Genomic DNA, 17,337 nt, shown 5'->3' with positions numbered 1-17,337 from the left:
CTGACCTGTGTTTTACAAGTGAGATTGGGTAATTAATGCAACAGTACAGTCCGATGTTTCTGACCACTAACCAACAGCTACAAAATTGATGATAATCTATGAAGTCTCTGAACTCTGAAAATAAGGTATGGATTTTGCACATAATATAGGAGAAAATAGTTTATTGAACAGCTGAAATAAGGGGATAATGATGAATAAATGTGTTGCTTAACAGTAAAATTTGATTACAGAGCTGAAAAAAGCAACACAAATTTTTACTCCCAAATCAGTGCAAAGGTTGTGATTATTTACACAATAATTTACATTAACTCAAAATCACAAAAGCTGTTATACATTCCTATATAAAACAAAAGCCTTCAAGTCTTGCCTGTGGAGTGCAATACTCCTGTGCCTCTGTAGTTACAGATAGTGTTTATGTCTGAATGGGAAATGACAGATAAAGACATGCCAATATTACTACATGCCTAAAGTACACACAGCAAGAGAGGCCAAGTGTATAGTTAAGACTTGAAAGATATCCTCTAACAGTCTATGCATTTCACACAGGCTTTTTAAAAAAAATACCTTTACGTAATATTTATACTGTACAGAACTAGAATTTGAACAGAATATATTACAATGCTAAAATGTTCGTATAAATACTATACAGCCAGGCACATAACCAATCCATTAGGAAGGTTCACAAATTAGACAACCATCTATCTTCATGGACAAAAACGTAACACTAGGAACATGCTTCAAATGCTTAAATGAGGTGTAGGAAAATCTGAATTTCAGTTACCAAGGTCATGTTACAGAACATTAGACGTTTTCAATGCCCAGTTCACTACAAATAATGTCGCCATCTGTGTATTGGAGTCATTTCTCTGGTAATGACTTTACAGATACATTTCTCAAAATGTTGTTTCCACCTGTGAACCTTACTATAACTAGTGTTCCCACTTTGATTTGCTACAATGAGATTTTAAGTAAATATGGAAAGCTCTGAAAAATCATATTTAAAAATCTCCAATATTTACATTACAAGCTACTAGCCTTAAAGAAATTAGAACAAGGCATGAGATGAAATACAGCTGTTGATTCCCAGTTCCAGTTTTGTCGTCAGTTGTCCACTTTCAAAATTCATATTAATCTGGCATGTCAATGCTTAACTTGGGAGGTGGAATAACATACTTCCCAGGACTCTGTGTAATGACCACTCCAGTCTTTTTTCGGAACATTGGTGCAATTTTTGGAGGTTCTGGAGCAGGCGTTTCTTCCATTTCTTCAGTATCTTCATGATGGAGATCATAGGAAATATTTCCATATTCTCTCAAGAATGGGAAAATTTCAAGGAGGAATTGACAGAAATCTTTGCGAATTCCAAACCACCCTGAAAAAATTAGTTTCAGTTTTACTCCGGAAGGAAATTAAACTTAGTTTTAAAGTACTCCCCCATTTAATTTAATTTATTATTTATATCAAATTCTTTTATATAAATAAATATTGATAAATATTGTTTATAGAAAGTTGCCTACATTGTGTAATTCTATATAGAGTATACTCTAATAGCAATGCAATTCAGATTATGTTACCCTACAGCTGTGCCTGCATCTACTGAAATGCCATCAGATTTCACAAGCTAAGAAGGGTCAAACCAGGTCAATACATGGATGGGAAGAACATAATGGAAGCACCAGAACACTAACAAATGGTTAGTAACTCAGCAGATGGTACCTTCCATTAATTAATACCACTGCATGGTGCACTTGGGTACTGTGCATGCTGGAGCCAAATCTTTCACACGAAACAAAGCCAACATCTTGACTACTTGCCATTAAAGATCCCATGACATTCTTGGGATGAATGAGGCTCTCCTAACTCATATTCATAAAATAAGATATACAACCCAATGTTAGATCTACTATACATATAGTACAAGAGGCATATAGTCTTCTTGTAGACTGAGCCAATTCTGCCCTCAGCTACACTGCAACGGTGCTATGGTCACAATTACAAGAGAAGACTGACTTGGGCCCCTTAATACTCCCCACTCTCCCTCCCAAGCATGAGTTTGGGGAGACAAATGTAGGCTTAAGAGCCAAAAAACAACAACAACAAAAAGAATGAAATGAAATTGGTTAAAAGTTCTATAACTAACAGAAATACAAAGTTAGAAGTCTGCTGCTATTAAAAAAATATCATATATCAGACAGATTTAATTATGGTAACTAGGTCTGAGAGAGCAACCTATGCTGGAGACGCTTGGATGAAATAAGGAGCTATAGACAATAAGAATGTACTAGTTGAAAAGAACTGAGTCAACATTTCACAATCAAATCCTCCCAAGGCCCTCTTTATTCATATTAGTAGAAAATATGAAGCTAAGATAGTCCTTATTATAGGGGTAAATGGGTTTAATTAGCAGCAGTGGTGGGAAAATATTATTTAAGCACTGACAACTTCTCAGAATTAATAAAAAATAGCTCAAATAGCAGCTGAATATGAGAAGTTACCTACGATCTAAGCGCAGGTAAAAAAATTTTGAGTGTACACTGCGATTAAAGAGACCAAAAACAAGAGAAGTCAGTTTACAATAATAAATATCAATCCAAGACCTTTCAATGGAAAGGATTCCAAGAGTTTTATAGCCTATGCAGATATAGCATCATTAAATAAAGCCACCCATGTAGTGGAAGTCACAACCTACTGGCACACAGCACAGCAGTACGTGATTAAAGAGGAAACAAAATATTGGCTAAGGACACCAGGACAAGCTCATCCTCTTCCAATAAATGCTATGCGATCTTCAGTGTCCTCATCAGGCAGAAAAAACCCATCATATACACTGTGAAAAGTAAACTCCATGGAACTCAATTTACCATAGAAGAATTAAGGGCTGAGTTGACTCTGCTGGGATTTGAAGTTGTATTTCCAAGGAGCCGAGGGGTCAACAATCAAACTCTTAGATCATTAACAGTAACAGAAGATATTCAAAACAAGGGATACATACACAGCACGTGACTCACAAGGAAAAACTGTTTTAAAGTTGCAGAGCTCCTTCTGACTAAGCACACGGTGTTAACTCCCTGTTTAGTTCGATTGGTGTCCACTAAAAAAGCCAAACAAAACAGACTGCTTCGATGCAAATGTAAGGCATACCTTCTACTCTGCTGAAAGAGACCCACACTAAATTCCTGAGTACACAAAATTGAAAATTTTGCATTAAAATTGTCTCAGATATTCTCTTTCCTACCATTTTGTCTAGTAGTTCTCTCTTTCAGGGGTGGGGGAATATACATGTAGCATGGAAGTGTTATTTCTGAAAAGGATAGATAAAAAATAGGCTAAAGCCTGGATTAAATATTTGAATGCAACATGACCTTTTTCCATCTAATATTGCATATTTCTAGATACTTACAGTGATTTCCTCCTTTCTGTCCAAATGTCGTTGCCATTAAAGTTATCAAGGACAGCCAAAGAGGGACAAAAATGGGTATATATGAGAATGCATTATGTCCATCCAGTCTGTGCACTAGCAGAATCTAATGAAAAAAGTTAAGCAAATATAAGTTTGATTATAATACACATCCCTGATATTAAGGTATTTATGTACTGCACTCCTATCCTGGAAATTACTTTGTACAAGACTATCCCTCCACCTATGCAAAGTGCCACTGATACCAGCTTTAACTAGCTTCTAATGTTTATGATCTTTTTACTGAAGTAGAAAACATTCATATTTTTTATTTTTAAATTTCTCCCATGGCCCACTCCAGAGTTAAGATTTTATTCTAAACAAGGAATAGTATCTTAACTTTAACAACCCCCAAAAGAAGCAAATGTAGGAAACAGATTCCGAATAAATAAAGCAACATCCAATTTAACTGAGAAAGATCACATTTTTGCTTACTTCAAATGTGAGTAATGGAACAACGATTGTCATCCAACTGATGGCCATTGTTATGTGTGTTCTCCTCTGCTCAGCAATAACGTCCATTGAACGCAAGAACAGGACAGACCAAACAATGTAATAGAGTACTACCAGACACAGAAAGGACATCAAGATCCACAGAGGAACACAAACAACCTGAAAAAGAAAGACAGTTGACTATTTTTCATCCAAGGGGTGAGTTAATCTCTATTAGTTTTGGTTTTAGAAAATAAAGTAAACATATTAAGCCTAAATGGGTGAAAGCAATTTGTAGTAAATCTATAATGTTTTGTAATTAAGATTATCTCTACAACAAGAAAATTTCATGAACCATGACCAATGCTGAGTACCATATCAAATCTTTTGGGCTACTAGATAGGCTTCCTAAACCTTTGTCTAGACTGGACCTTTAACACAATTAGCTGAAGCAATTTAAAACCACTTCATGCTAATTCAGTTTCAGTAAAATTTATCTAGACATTATAAATGGGGTCAGAGTGCTTAAATGGAGTTTAGAATATACGTATAGTAGGTTTAGAAAAATTCTAAACAGGGTTCTTGTTTCCTTTTGAATTCACTCTTTAATCTAGTTCTAAAGCAAGAGCAGAAGACTGACTGCCATTCTACCAGGCTATCAACTGTATTTTTTTGTATGCAGTGTAATTGTAACCATGTCATTCCCAGGATATTAGAGAAAAAAAGGTGGGTGAGGTCATATCTTTTATTCCTTGCAAATTTGTTATTTGTTATTTTTTTTATTTTTTATTTTTTTTTACATCTACTTGCCAAAAAACCTCACATACAAAAAACAGCTTGTCTCTGAAAGCCACTTTTTGGCATTTTAAATCTCAATATATTCATTTTACATTAACTCTTCCTAGTAACTGGATATGAAATAATTTGCAGGAGTACTAGCAAAACCAACCAAATATTTACCAAGCAATATCGTTTACATACAAAAGCATTCCCCTATCTCATCAACCATTAACTCCCTGCTTTGCCTTGTGTTCTCTGTGGTAGTTTTCCTTCCCTTGTCTGATTTCCTCAACAACTGAGCAGAGATTAACTGGAGTTTGTAGTACACTGCCTCACTCCCCCCTGGAGAATGACACAAGCAGCCTCTATCTCCACAGGTTTCCGGGGTAAAATACACCCTTTCGGTGAATGATTGCTGGATAGGCAAATCAACAGAAATGGCAATAATATTTTAGACAGATTTCCTAACAAAAAGAATAAAAATGAAACATCTTAGGACTGGCAGCGGTGGTCAACGGGAGATATGCAAGCTATGTAATGTAGCTTGCGTATTTCCCATTGACGTACTTACATTCACGTACCACAGCGTCTTTACAGCGCTTGGTCGATGGGAGACTACCTCCTCTCGACGCAGCCTTACTCCTTTTGGGGAGGTGGATTAATTCAGTTGACTGGAGAGAGCTGTACACAGACCCGCTCAATTGATGCCGCTGCATCAATGCAGGCAGTGAAGGCATACCCAGACTATAGTAGTCATGTTCAGTGGACAGAGACCCAGGTCTGTGTGCAAACATATATGCAAGCTGAACAGGAATTTCAGGTCTCTCTCTCTCTCCCCCACCGCCTCAAATTATATAGAAACTTCTATTGGATTGCATGAATTGTGTGTGAACCAGGACCTCTGGCCACTGAAAGTTTGGCACTAAAATTTTGTATCTACCAACATACTTCAACAACAGCAAGACTTTAGTGCTGCCTATATGAAGTTAATGCTTTCCAAGAAGTCTTAATTTCTATTCTTTTTTGCAGTTTAGAAAGGAAATTTATCTGAGTAACAAGGGAAAGGAAGTCCTGAATCATGGGTTCTATTCCAAACGCTATCCATGCACACTTTATAAGTGGTAAACTACTTACCTTCACAGTATCTTAGTTTATCCTTCTGACAAATATAGCAAAATCCTTACCTTGAGAGGCTCAATAAACGTTTAAGACACTTGATTAATATGGTGCCCTGATGCCTTTTGGCATTGGACGGCAAAAAAAACAGTTCTCATTTTTTGCTTTGGACATATTGACATTATTCCTTACTTGATAAAAACACACACTATACTTATATTGATAATTTTTTTAAAAAGTTTCAATAGAGTAAATGAATATCTACAATTTGTTACTTCCAATTATACATTATAACCACTTGCTTCACTTTATTGTGCAATTTGGTAGCAAATAACTTATTTGCTTAAAAGCATTTTCCTTAGCTGGCCACCATATTCAATGTTTGCATGAAGACTTCAACATTTAGAAACAACCTTAAAAGGGAGTAAATGCAATTTACGTACAAGCCATGGCCATCTGATGATCTCATCTAGTCTGAGTGCAATAAATATGAACTGGAGGATATTGACAGAACACAAAATTTCCAACTACAAATAAAAAACAGATATATTAAAACCACTTCATAGCACTATAAAATAATACACAAGACATGTAGAGTTTGAAAGAACAACTTTGATACAGTTTTTAAAAATGAACTCCACTTAAAACTACAGTACATTAGATGTTATATATGACTGGTCACATGTCCCTTCATCAACCCAATCCATTCCTTATTTCAATTATGTTAGTTACTGTTTTTTAAACTAAGATTTCTTTTCCTTTTAGCTAGTGTAAGACATCCAGCGCGTGAATCTAACTAGGAAGAGACCAGACTAGTTTCACATGCCTACATGAAATGCAAAAAGACAATATGAATATTAAAAAGTAGATTACATTTTTAGAAATTAAAATCAATGTATTGTAAGATGCATTAGTTCCACTAAGGACATATTTCCATTATGTAGCAATATAGGTTGAGTGCTAGTTTCATAAAAAAAGAATAATGAAAGCACCTATGCTTTTCGAGTGTCCCGTTAACCACTACTTCATATCCCCAGCAGAAAAAAAAGTTGTACTTATTAACCCTAAATTATACTGAAAACTTAACACCTTCTTGATTAGCTCAAAAAGGGTCAAATAATGAAACAATCTGTCATGTCTGAATTCCATTTCCAGTTCCCAAAGTTCCTGGGCCAACCCCATATAGATAAGGAGTTTAGCTAAGGGATCAAAGAGAAATTTACTCTTTGAAAATAGGTAACTGAAGCCTGTGAGTTTAAATTAAATGCATTTTCTATTTTAAATGTCAATATGTAAGGTGACTTTGAGATATAAATATTTCCCGGAGGTCAGACAATATGTTCCACTTCATACTGGCTCAGTTATCATAGTGGGCATTCTGCATAATCTATGCTCTCTAAAACATAAGTGAGCAAAGAACCAAATTTCCACTAGTCAAGCATAGGTAACATTTTAAAAAAGATTAGAAGACTGGATTTCAATTAACTAAACACCGGAACTCCACAACAAAGTAGAAAAATAAGTGGACACAGGGCAAGAAGAAAAAAGTTACAGTACAGACTTCTGTAATACAGCTTTTATAATTGGGTTAATATGCACCCACCTGCCAAATGCAGCTAAATGTTGGGAGTTGCCAGTCAAATCTGAAGCATTCCTATTTGCCTTATATGAACAGCATTAAAATCACTGGTGCACAATATATAGTAGAAAACTTCCCCAGTCCACCATGCATATACAACGGCTTATCGAGTAGTAGCCACCCATGTCAAGGCATAATCAGTTTCAGAATGGGATCAAGCAGACTGAAAATACTTTAAAAATGAAACAGCTATTGAACTAATGACAGCTGAACAATAGCTTCAGTTATATTACTTCAACCGACATAGCTCATGTTTGTGCACTAGGATACGCTGGATGTTAACACAAAAGGCCTGAACTAAAAAGAGTGGGGAATCAAAGATGTAAAACCTTGAGAGGGACAAGGAAAGAAACAGACAGCATGAGAATAAAGGAGATAAAATACTGGAAAAGTAAGTTGGGCAGTCCAGTTATGTAATTTATTCTCTTTGGGAGATAGCTATGACCTTTTAGGGGTGAGTGGATTCCAATTTTTCTCCATCAATATTTATCAGCTGTGCACCCATCCTGTAAATCAAGTGGTAATCAAGCATCCAATGGAAGATGACTACTTCTATTCAAAGTTTACTTTAAGAAATGTGCACTGAAAATAGAACTTCATTCTGTAGAATTCTATTTGCAAATATTTTTAAATCTGCAGTTTTCAAGAATTTAAAATTATAGACTACCAGTTACCTAGAAAATCAAATCACTTTCCTTTCTCTGTTTTCCAGAAAGTGGTAAATTCTATATACCCAAACATTAAAAAATACTCTGTTGAGATTAGTAGTCAAAAGGTAAGGATTTTTTTGTACGGTCCATATGGTATTAAAATATTGTCATCAGCCTTCCGAAAACAGGGCTGCAATAATTTCCTCAAACAGGAAATTCAGTGAACTAAAAAGCTGAGTTTATTGCAGACATGCTAGAATGCATGACATCTCAATATTCTCCATAAATTTAGTAAATTTAAGAATTGTGCTCTCATATTGCTAAAGAGCTAGTTATACAGAGAGCACGAACAACCTAACATCTTACTCCTACAGACAGAACTTCCAGGTTAAGTAGTAAGCATGCTGGCAGAATGGTCAAAGGACTCTTCAGCCTTCACTGTCTACATTCCTATGAATTAGTAAGTGATTTCAGCAGACAATATTGCCTAGCAGCACTTTTTACCAGAACTAAATTCACTTGTGATGTGTCCAAAAGTTAGTCGATACTACAGTAACACTTTTGTAATTCATTGGTAAAACAGATTCAATAATAATGGCAAGTTTAGAACATGGATGTTGTAATTTAATATGTTCTTAAGTAGAAAAAGTAGAAAATTTAAGTAGAAAAAGTGAAGTGAGGAATTTTCCATTTCCTGGTTTCTCAGTGTTGGTAATCTACAGAACATGATAGATTGATACATTTCTCTGTCACACACGAACAAGTAATTGGAAAAATTCTGCTCTTGGGATTCAACAATCCTAGTTCTAAACAAAGCCTCACCTCCAGAGATCTGTCATGTCGGAAGCCCCACACACAAGCTGCAACTGACACTGGAGATACAAAGAACAATGGCATGAAGACCAGAAGCCAGAAATGGGATCCCCTCTCGATCCTGTCACATACCAGAACTTCAAACATCAGCAGTAGCAGGTGGATGCCTACTGCAATTAACATAGCTTTGAACTCCACACAGGTTTCTCCTTCTGCTCTAAAGAGGGGTAAGGAAGGAATCAAAATTGATTTGCCTTAATTCATAAAACAATGTCAATTATGAAGCATCCAATCATGAACATATCCCAAGACATTTTGATTATAACAGTTCTAAGTTTCTTGTACTAATCACTATTAAGTGCCATATACACATTTGGTATTACATAAATAACAGGCACTATTAAGATATAGTTCTGTAGAACTGTCTGTAAAACAAACATTTCTTATCAAACTGGGGTGAAAAGTAACACTTTTCACAGGAGGAAAATTCTCAGAAAAAAACCCCAAAATGGAATTTTCAGCTTGCTCCCTGGAGAGCACAGGAGCAGGACAGGTTGGCAGAACACCAAAAGGCCAGCTTGCTTATCTGATTTCTGTTGACGCTATTGATAGAACAGACATTCGCAGACAATATTTAGAGTCTTTGGAATTAGCATTTTCCAATGGAAAACTCTTCCATCTGAAAATTTTCAACCAGCTCTAGACCTCTGTTTGCAGGGAGAGAAAGAGGCCTTTTACATTTTTTAATTAAGAACATATAACTTTCCTACTTCTCAGATGCAACTACTGCTAGAAAGGGTGACTTCTGATTATGAGCTCCTACTACACTAACTGCTTATATTTTTGTTCTCAATGAGGAGAGGAGATCCTATGAACACTTGAACTTACTTAAATTTCCACTATGGAAACAAAATATTCAATTATACGTCAAAACAAATTTTTCTTGAAGCAGACATGCAGGTATAAATTGAATAGTATAATCTATAAGAATGTGGTCTTTGTGTGTAACCAAGTCATAGTTATAGAAGGGAATCTTTTATTTATTATACATATTTTTATGGAAAGTGACATCTACAAACTACTACTATACTACCATAAAGGTTCTTAGTTTTATTTTTCTCTATAGTATGTTCAAACGGACATTGTATCAAATGCATAAATACGGACTCTTATATGCACTCATTTTTGACTGTATGAATTTAAAGTTTTGACAACCAATTTGGAAGGCTCAGGATAAGCTGAAAGATAGCTGTGACCCTGGCATAAAGGTAAAGAAATGGAGGTTTCTTCTTGCAAATTTGGTTCTGTTACTGGGAACACGATTATATTATACACATACATATATACAGTGCATTAAACTATTTGTTGAATGTTTGTCTTCATTAGAAACAACTAAAATGGTTTGCAAACGTCACCTGGGCCATAAATTAAAATGCTGCTTTTTATAGTATTAGAATTTATTTAAAACTCCCAATGAAAATAATTTTTACCTATACTTAAATACTCTTACAGTATTTCCAGGACTATGTAAGTATTATTATTAATTATTTACATTACCCTAATTGTGCAGGAGACCCAGAAGGTGAAACTAACTAGTTTATCATTATTGTCCAACACAAATAAAGTGCAAGTATCTGTTTTGAAAAAATAAGTGTTCTCTTTACATTTCAATATGTTTTAAAAATCTAAGGTAGTAACAGGGAGAGAGGTTTATTAAAGCTATGATTTTTCCCCGTTTTCATATTGGCTAAATGGTCCTAGGAATCTTATGTAGGTGCCTGACATCTCAATCCTGAAAGTGGGTTTGTGGACAAGCAGGATCTGCAGAGAGTCACACTGAAACCAATGGCTTTATCTTTTAATAAATAGTAAATCTGGATAATTTTACTCCTTGCTAAATTTTTTCAAACTTCAGCTGTCAATCTAGTCTCTTCATACATGTGCACAGCTTACACATGTAACACCAAGGGCTGATCCTTTAAGCATGCTGGTTTATAAACTGACATCTATAGCTTATATGAAAACAAACTATACCAATATAAGCACCTTCATACCTGCATGACTTGTCCACACTACGTCAGCTTCGAAACCAATATACCAAAGTTGGTACGAAAACTGTGTGCAGACAGGCCTGTAAAGTTTTAACTCATGTCTCCTAAATGAACTGTCAGTACAGTATAAGGATAAAGACTCCATACATGCATAGAGCTATATTTTCATATATTATGTATATGTTGCAGTGCCAAATTTTAAACAGCATCAAGCAGGTTTTATTGATTTCCATATAACTTCTTATACAGTTATCAAAAGCATACTTAAAGATTTTGATTCACTAAGTAAACATTTCTTTCTTTTCATTGCAAATAAGTGTCCTAATCTTACCGATACTGTGGGTTTCGTGCCCATACTCCTGTTCCCACTGAGGCGCCAACAATGACCATTAGCTTCCATAGCCATATTGGAGCAAAGACAGCCCAATAACTCCACTGAATTTTATCATCCAAACGGAGAGAAAGCAGAACAGAGAACAGCAGCAGACAGGCATAGATAAGAAATTTGCTATTAAAAAAGAAAAATACAATTTAGATGTTAAGGCAGATTGTTCTACATACTTTCAGAAAACAAAGGAAACTCAGTGCCTTGTTTATCTGCACTGTACACAGCAATTTTGAATCAAGCCATTTACTAAAACAGATCATTTATGGCTATTACATTTCTTTGAGTAGATTGAATCAATTCTGAAGAGGTGCTTTAAGTATTATATTTATGATGAAACATTCTTATATACTACCTCTCTCATCTATAAAATAATTACTTCAAGAGAACACATCAAAAGCATTCTAACAAGACAAGCGTACAGAATATGAATGGACTTTTTAAAATACTTCCCCTTCCACAACATAGCTCCTGGTTAGTGTCTTATTAAATATGCAACTTAGTTAAATTCCACAAGCAGTATATTCCTGGTAAGTACATTTTACAATACAAATCAAGTAATAATTTTAACCCATATATTCATGATGGTTATTTTTAATTTTAATAAATCTAGTGTGTCAAAAATTAACTAAAATAAAAATGAGCTTAGTTTCCTAATTAGGTATGCCTAATTTTATATAAAAACAAAGGATTTTTAGACTTTGTTTTTGCCCTAATTTATCAAAATTATTGAAAATTTAAACTTTGGTTTTCTAGAAGATAACTGGATATAAAAAGTTACTGTCTCAATGATTTTAAAGATTAAAATGTACATACAATAAAGGAAATTGCACCTAAAAGTTGTTAAGTAATTAAGCCACTACATTTTATAAGATAGTCAAAAATCTAAAACTGTTCTCATCCACTTACACCGCAGCTATTCAAAGATACAGCAACCTGTCACCATACCACCATGAGGTAGATCAAATTAAATATGCAAAAGTCATTTGCTGCTACAGGACAAAAATAATTTGCACTTATAAAGCACCTTCACCTGAGCATCTCAGAGTGCTCTACAAACATGTAATTAAGCGTTGATGCCATCTCTCTGCAACAGATAATTATACATAGTTTATAGATGGGTAAAGTGAGGAAGAGAGAGATTAAATGCCCAAAACCACCAACTAAATCAGCAGCTGAATCAATACAATCCCTAGTCCCACAATATAACCAGTAAGCCACTCTACTTTATTCCCATAAAATCCTAATAGAACAGTCACAAGATCAGCATCTCCCAAATTAAGTACAAGCCTCTATTCAGCCCAAGTTTCAGCTCTGAAAGTTTGTAAAATTTTTCTTCTCTTCATTCTTTTTGAAATGGCAGACATGATTCAGCTTTTAGCCTCCTTGCACCAATCCATTTCCTGAAACATTCATTATTCTGTACAGTTTGTACAACCAAATGCAATATATTACAATTACTATGATCAGTCAATGTCCATTGGTGGAAATCCTTCATGAACTCTGTGCTCTGGGATTCTTTCATCTCCCACCCCTCCCTCACACATTACAACTGTTTGTGAACAGAGGTGAAATGCTCTACTCACTCTCCCGACTCCTTTAACGATTATTATTTATTCTCTTTGGCCTCAAAGAGCAGTGAATGGAGCTGCACAGATCTCTCTACTACAGCCATGCCACACTTCAGAGAGCCAACGGTCCAGAGTCAGGAATACAACAATTACAGCCTTTTCTTTCAGTGGGCTTCTATTTTGGCCTTGTCTAGATTAGGATTTAGAAGTGTGATGCTAACACATTTTAAATCTAGCCTATATATAGTACACTGCCCTTAACATGTGATAGAATGTTAAAGACTGGGGGCAGTAAATTCATTTTCTAGCTTAAAGCATCACATCATACAGAGGCCATAATTTAAAAGAACGCTATCAATCTGAAATTTAGTCAAGATTTTTTAAGACTGAGTTTAAAATAAGTTTCAGGTACTATACCTACAAGATTGTGGTTTTACAAATACATATTTCTATTTTTTTTAAAATGTCTCTCTTCAGATCAAGACTGGATGTCTTTCTGGAAAACATGCTTTAGTCACACAGAAGTTATTGAGCTCAATACAGAAGCAACTGGGTGAAATTCTATGGCCTGTGTACATAGGAAGTCAGACCAGATGACCTAGTGGTTTCTTCTGTCCTTAAAATCTAAATTCCCTATTGCTTTGAGAAAGACCCACAGAACAAAAGGAGGAAGTGACTGATTTATACAAGGGGAAAAAACAGTGAACCTGCCTGTGCATTTGACAGACAAGGTGGGTGAAGTAATATCTTTTATTGGACCAAATTCTGATGGTGAGAGAAACAAGCTGTTGAGCCACACAGAACTCTTCTTCAGGTCTGGGACAGGATCCCAGCATCACAGCAAAATGCAAGGGTGGAACAGATTGGTTAGCATAAGTATAGCACATATTGGAAGGGACCATTCAAGATACAGTGGCAGGTTAACACCTCTGCATAGGACAAAAAGAGGGGATTACAGATTGTTGTAATTGTAAAACATAAATCCACCATCTCTCTGTTCAGTCCATGATTTTTAGTGTCTAGCACAGTAATGAACTTAAAGCACCCAGGCTTGTCTTTTGACAGCATTTTGTGTACAAAGGCTAAATTGAAATGAAGTAAAATTCAGACTGAATTTTAAGTTTTTAAATTAGCTCTGTATCTTTAACTTTGCTTATAAGACACTAATATTGTAACTGGAAAACAAGCTAAGTTATTTCAGAGCAGCATTATGCATAAAAAAGTAAATTGAGTAAGACTGGTTTGAACCTTGAAAGTGCTAGAAAACAAACAGTGCTCATGAAACATTTATGCCAACAGCAGAACCCAGTTATGCAAACTGTGGTTTTTGCATAAATGTATGTCCACACAGCTACTACAATCCAAGCTACGAAACTAAGCCAGAATGCTAGTGGAGGTCTCAAGCTTGGTTTTGGATAAACAATAACCTGTTTTTATACAGCACTTTTGTTTCCAAAAGAACCCGAAGTGCTTTACAAGTTTATACCAAAGGATGACTTCATTCATCACTGAAAAGCATTGTTAGTTATTTTTAAAGCAATGGCTCCTAAAGGTCCCATTCATGCTAGGTACTGTACTTAGGAAACCCATCTTCACCCTAAAGAGCTTACATGAAGCTTTTTAATAGTCAACAGCAACTCTGGTCCCCTTTCGTCTGAGGTTTCCCTTCGTCCCTTTTCCGTCTAAGAAACAGCTGCCGCCGCCATGGTGCCCAGCCATGGTGGGTGACAAAACAGCAGGTGGTGCTGGCAGCTTCCAATTCGGGGACTCTACACCAACCCAGTACTTGGGCTCTTACAAGCCATCTCTCTCACCAGGTCTTTAACACGTTCCTGACTGTACTTGTTCCATGCCGCCCCTTGGCCCAGCCTGCTAACTAGAACTCTTCAAGCACCCTCCGTTTCTTCCTTCAAGCACCCTCCGTTTCTTCCTTCAAGCGTTCTGGACAGCAATGTCCAATGAACACTACTCACTAGGTTTGTACCGCACAGATCCAGGTGTTGAATAAGCACACACTCGCTGGGGCTGCCTTTTTTTCCAGGCCCACCTCAACTACCGCAAGCCCTCCCCTCCCCCAGATACACATGGCACACTCTGCCATGCCGAGTGGTCAGCGCGATCGCCCGCAGCCCCAGCCATGCTGCAGCCCCAGCCCAGGCCCCCGCTCAGAAACACTGACTGCGAGCGCACGCGGCTCTGCCCACACCAGCAGCCGGCGCTCCGCTGCATGTAGCGTGGTAGGCATGGGCGGGGTCGCAGGATGTGAGAGAGACAAGGTGGGCGAGGTCGGGTCTTTCCGTGGACCGACTCCTGCTGATGAGAGAGCCACGCTCTGGAGCTGGGCAGGGCGCTGGGGGAGGGTCGCCGGCTCGGCAACTGCCAGCAGCGCGTCGCCACCCTCCAAAGCCGGGCACCAGGCGTGAAGGGAAACCTCAGAAGAGAGGGGACCAGCTCCTCAGGCGAAAGCCCGGCCGCAAGGCAGCCCCCCTAGGCCTAGGCCCAGGCCTTCCCGGGGTACGGTGGCCTGACAGCTCCCTCTGGGCCCTTCCGACAGACAGCGGCTAGACGCCCCCGGCGCCCCCGCTAGGCCCGGCCTCACCTCGGATTGAAATCCTGGAATAACCCGCGCAGGTTCATGGCGCCCCGACCTTCGCGCCGCCTCGGCCGCTCTCTACAGGGGGCGCATGGCGCAAGGGCCGCGAGCGCCTGGTCCTGATGGTGGTGGTGGTGATGGTGGTGCCGCCGCCGGAGGAGGAGCCCGATCACCGACTCATCGCTCCCCTCACAGCCGCCACCGCTCCGAGCCGGAGCGCGGAGACGCAACGCGCACGCGCCGCCTTCCTTCGGCGCACGCGCCGAGAAGCCGCGCGGGGGTCCCGCTTGCGACTGCTTTCCCCTAACCGGCGGACAGGCCCGCCCCTCCCCGCTGACAACGGCGGAGTAGTGCGCATGCTCAAGGAGCGAAGCGCAGGCGCCGTGAGGGAAAAGCGGAAGCCTTTTTGCTTCTAGTTGTGTGGGACGAGCATGACCCTCTCTCCCCACCGTAGCTGACGCCACCACGCCCCGTCTGCCCGGGCTTCCCGCCACACCCCTGGCTGGAGCCTGGCCCCTCAGCCCCCGCAGCCATGGGCTGCTCCCTGGACCCTAGCGACCTGCCCCCGGCACTCCTAGCAACTGAGCGTATCGACCCCGGCGCTGCCCCGGCCTGGGTGGGGCGCGGCTCCGTTGCCCCAGGAACGCTCCAGGGCTGGCTGAGCGCTGGCGATCGCCCGTGGGCTCCAGGGGCTGGGCTGGGATGACACAGTGGCCCTGAGGAGAGGGTGTCGTGGTGACAAGACGATGACGCTTGTATTTGTGGTCAGTAGAGGCCGGGGGACCAACCCCGTTGTCATCTCACCTCGTCCCTGGTTCTTGGCTGAGAACAACAGGCTTTGGCTGAGGGGAAGGAGGAATGGAGGAGATCCTGGCAGGACGAAGGAAATACTCAGAGGATGCGGCAGCGCCTTGGGCTTACTTTGAAAGAGTGCTCGGAAACTTGAGCTAGGCCGGAGAAGGCAACCCTTTGCTTCTTCAGGCTCTGAAGCTCAACAGCGTCTGCTCTTTTAGGCCCCAGTCTCTCAGTAGGATGCATGCGGACAGATCTCTGCTCCAGTTTGGAGCTTCATTGGGGAAAAAAAAATGGGGCTCAGAGGTTTTTCTGCTTGCATCTCATCGAAGGACTTGGAAAATACCTTATGCTCTATCCCTCAGTTGAAGGAAGTTGGGATGCATTTGCTAATAGTCTCCAGATTTGAACTATTGGGGGCAGGAAACTGAGTGTTCCTGGTGTAAATAGAGGCCTTTGCTTTGGAATTCACCTTGCTGGTTTGTCAAAAAGAGCCCAGATTTGTTGATATTCAGGGTAATTTACAAAGCATGTCTGTTTTTTAGAGAATAGTAGTCATAGGCATGGGGTGTGCCTGGTGTGTCCAGGCACACCCTAAAGCAGGGGTGTCAAACCTTTTTTATCTGACCCGCGTACCTTTTTGATGTGTCCCACGGCGCCATCTCGCTGCGCTTCTTGCTGGAGGGTAGAGCTGCCACCGAAATAGCGGAGGGCACACGATTTCTCAGCAGATGGACCCAGCGAGCTGCCGCCAAAAAAGAAGGCGCCGCGAGATTTTGCGGCGGACAGTAGGACGCGGCGAGAATTCCACTGGCAGGTGATTCAAATGTGGCCTGCCAGTGGAATTCAGTTTGACACTCCTGATGAAGATGAAAATGAAAATTCCCTGGGTGCACACCCTAATCAAATGTGCTGCGCACGCCTATGATAGTAGTCCTAAAGGTCATCATCACAACCAGTATTAGCTGAAATCTTCTTATGAAAAAATACACATTTTTTTTGTGTTTGGGAATCAGTGTGGTCTTTTTCAGCTTGTATTCAGGGCTTTGTACTTAGCT

The 17,337-nt window shown here is 39.1% G+C and overlaps 1 protein-coding gene and 1 long non-coding RNA gene across 3 annotated transcripts; one reads left to right on the top strand and one right to left on the bottom strand.

Moving 5' to 3' along the window:
• Window positions 1-146: 146 nt before the first annotated feature.
• Window positions 147-15,784, bottom strand: TMEM185A (transmembrane protein 185A). Its single transcript, XM_067548111.1, has 7 exons — window positions 15,494-15,784; window positions 11,270-11,446; window positions 8,897-9,104; window positions 6,229-6,312; window positions 3,893-4,069; window positions 3,401-3,524; window positions 147-1,372 (listed from the first exon to the last, which is right to left on the bottom strand). The coding sequence occupies exons 1-7, from the start codon at window positions 15,529-15,531 to the stop codon at window positions 1,128-1,130; spliced, it is 1,053 nt and encodes a 350-aa protein (XP_067404212.1). The 5' UTR covers window positions 15,532-15,784; the 3' UTR covers window positions 147-1,127.
• On the top strand, window positions 1,193-13,876 carry LOC137153073 (uncharacterized). Of its 2 annotated transcripts, XR_010919690.1 has the most exons (4): window positions 1,193-1,693; window positions 3,967-4,108; window positions 4,504-4,615; window positions 13,372-13,876. It is a non-coding gene; the product is annotated as an uncharacterized lncRNA (long non-coding RNA). The 2 variants fall into 2 exon arrangements; XR_010919689.1 differs by lacking the exon at window positions 13,372-13,876 and having other exon boundaries at window positions 4,504-5,035.
• Window positions 15,785-17,337: the final 1,553 nt, after the last annotated feature.

The sequence above is a fragment of the Emydura macquarii genome, unplaced genomic scaffold (assembly GCF_026122565.2).
Source record: "Emydura macquarii macquarii isolate MOO-44397 ecotype Brisbane River unplaced genomic scaffold, CSIRO-AGI_Emac_v2 contig_1253, whole genome shotgun sequence".
Taxonomy (NCBI): Eukaryota; Metazoa; Chordata; order Testudines; family Chelidae; genus Emydura; species Emydura macquarii.
Note: the sequence above shows the minus strand (reverse complement) of the source record. Positions and strands in the feature narration are given on the sequence as shown.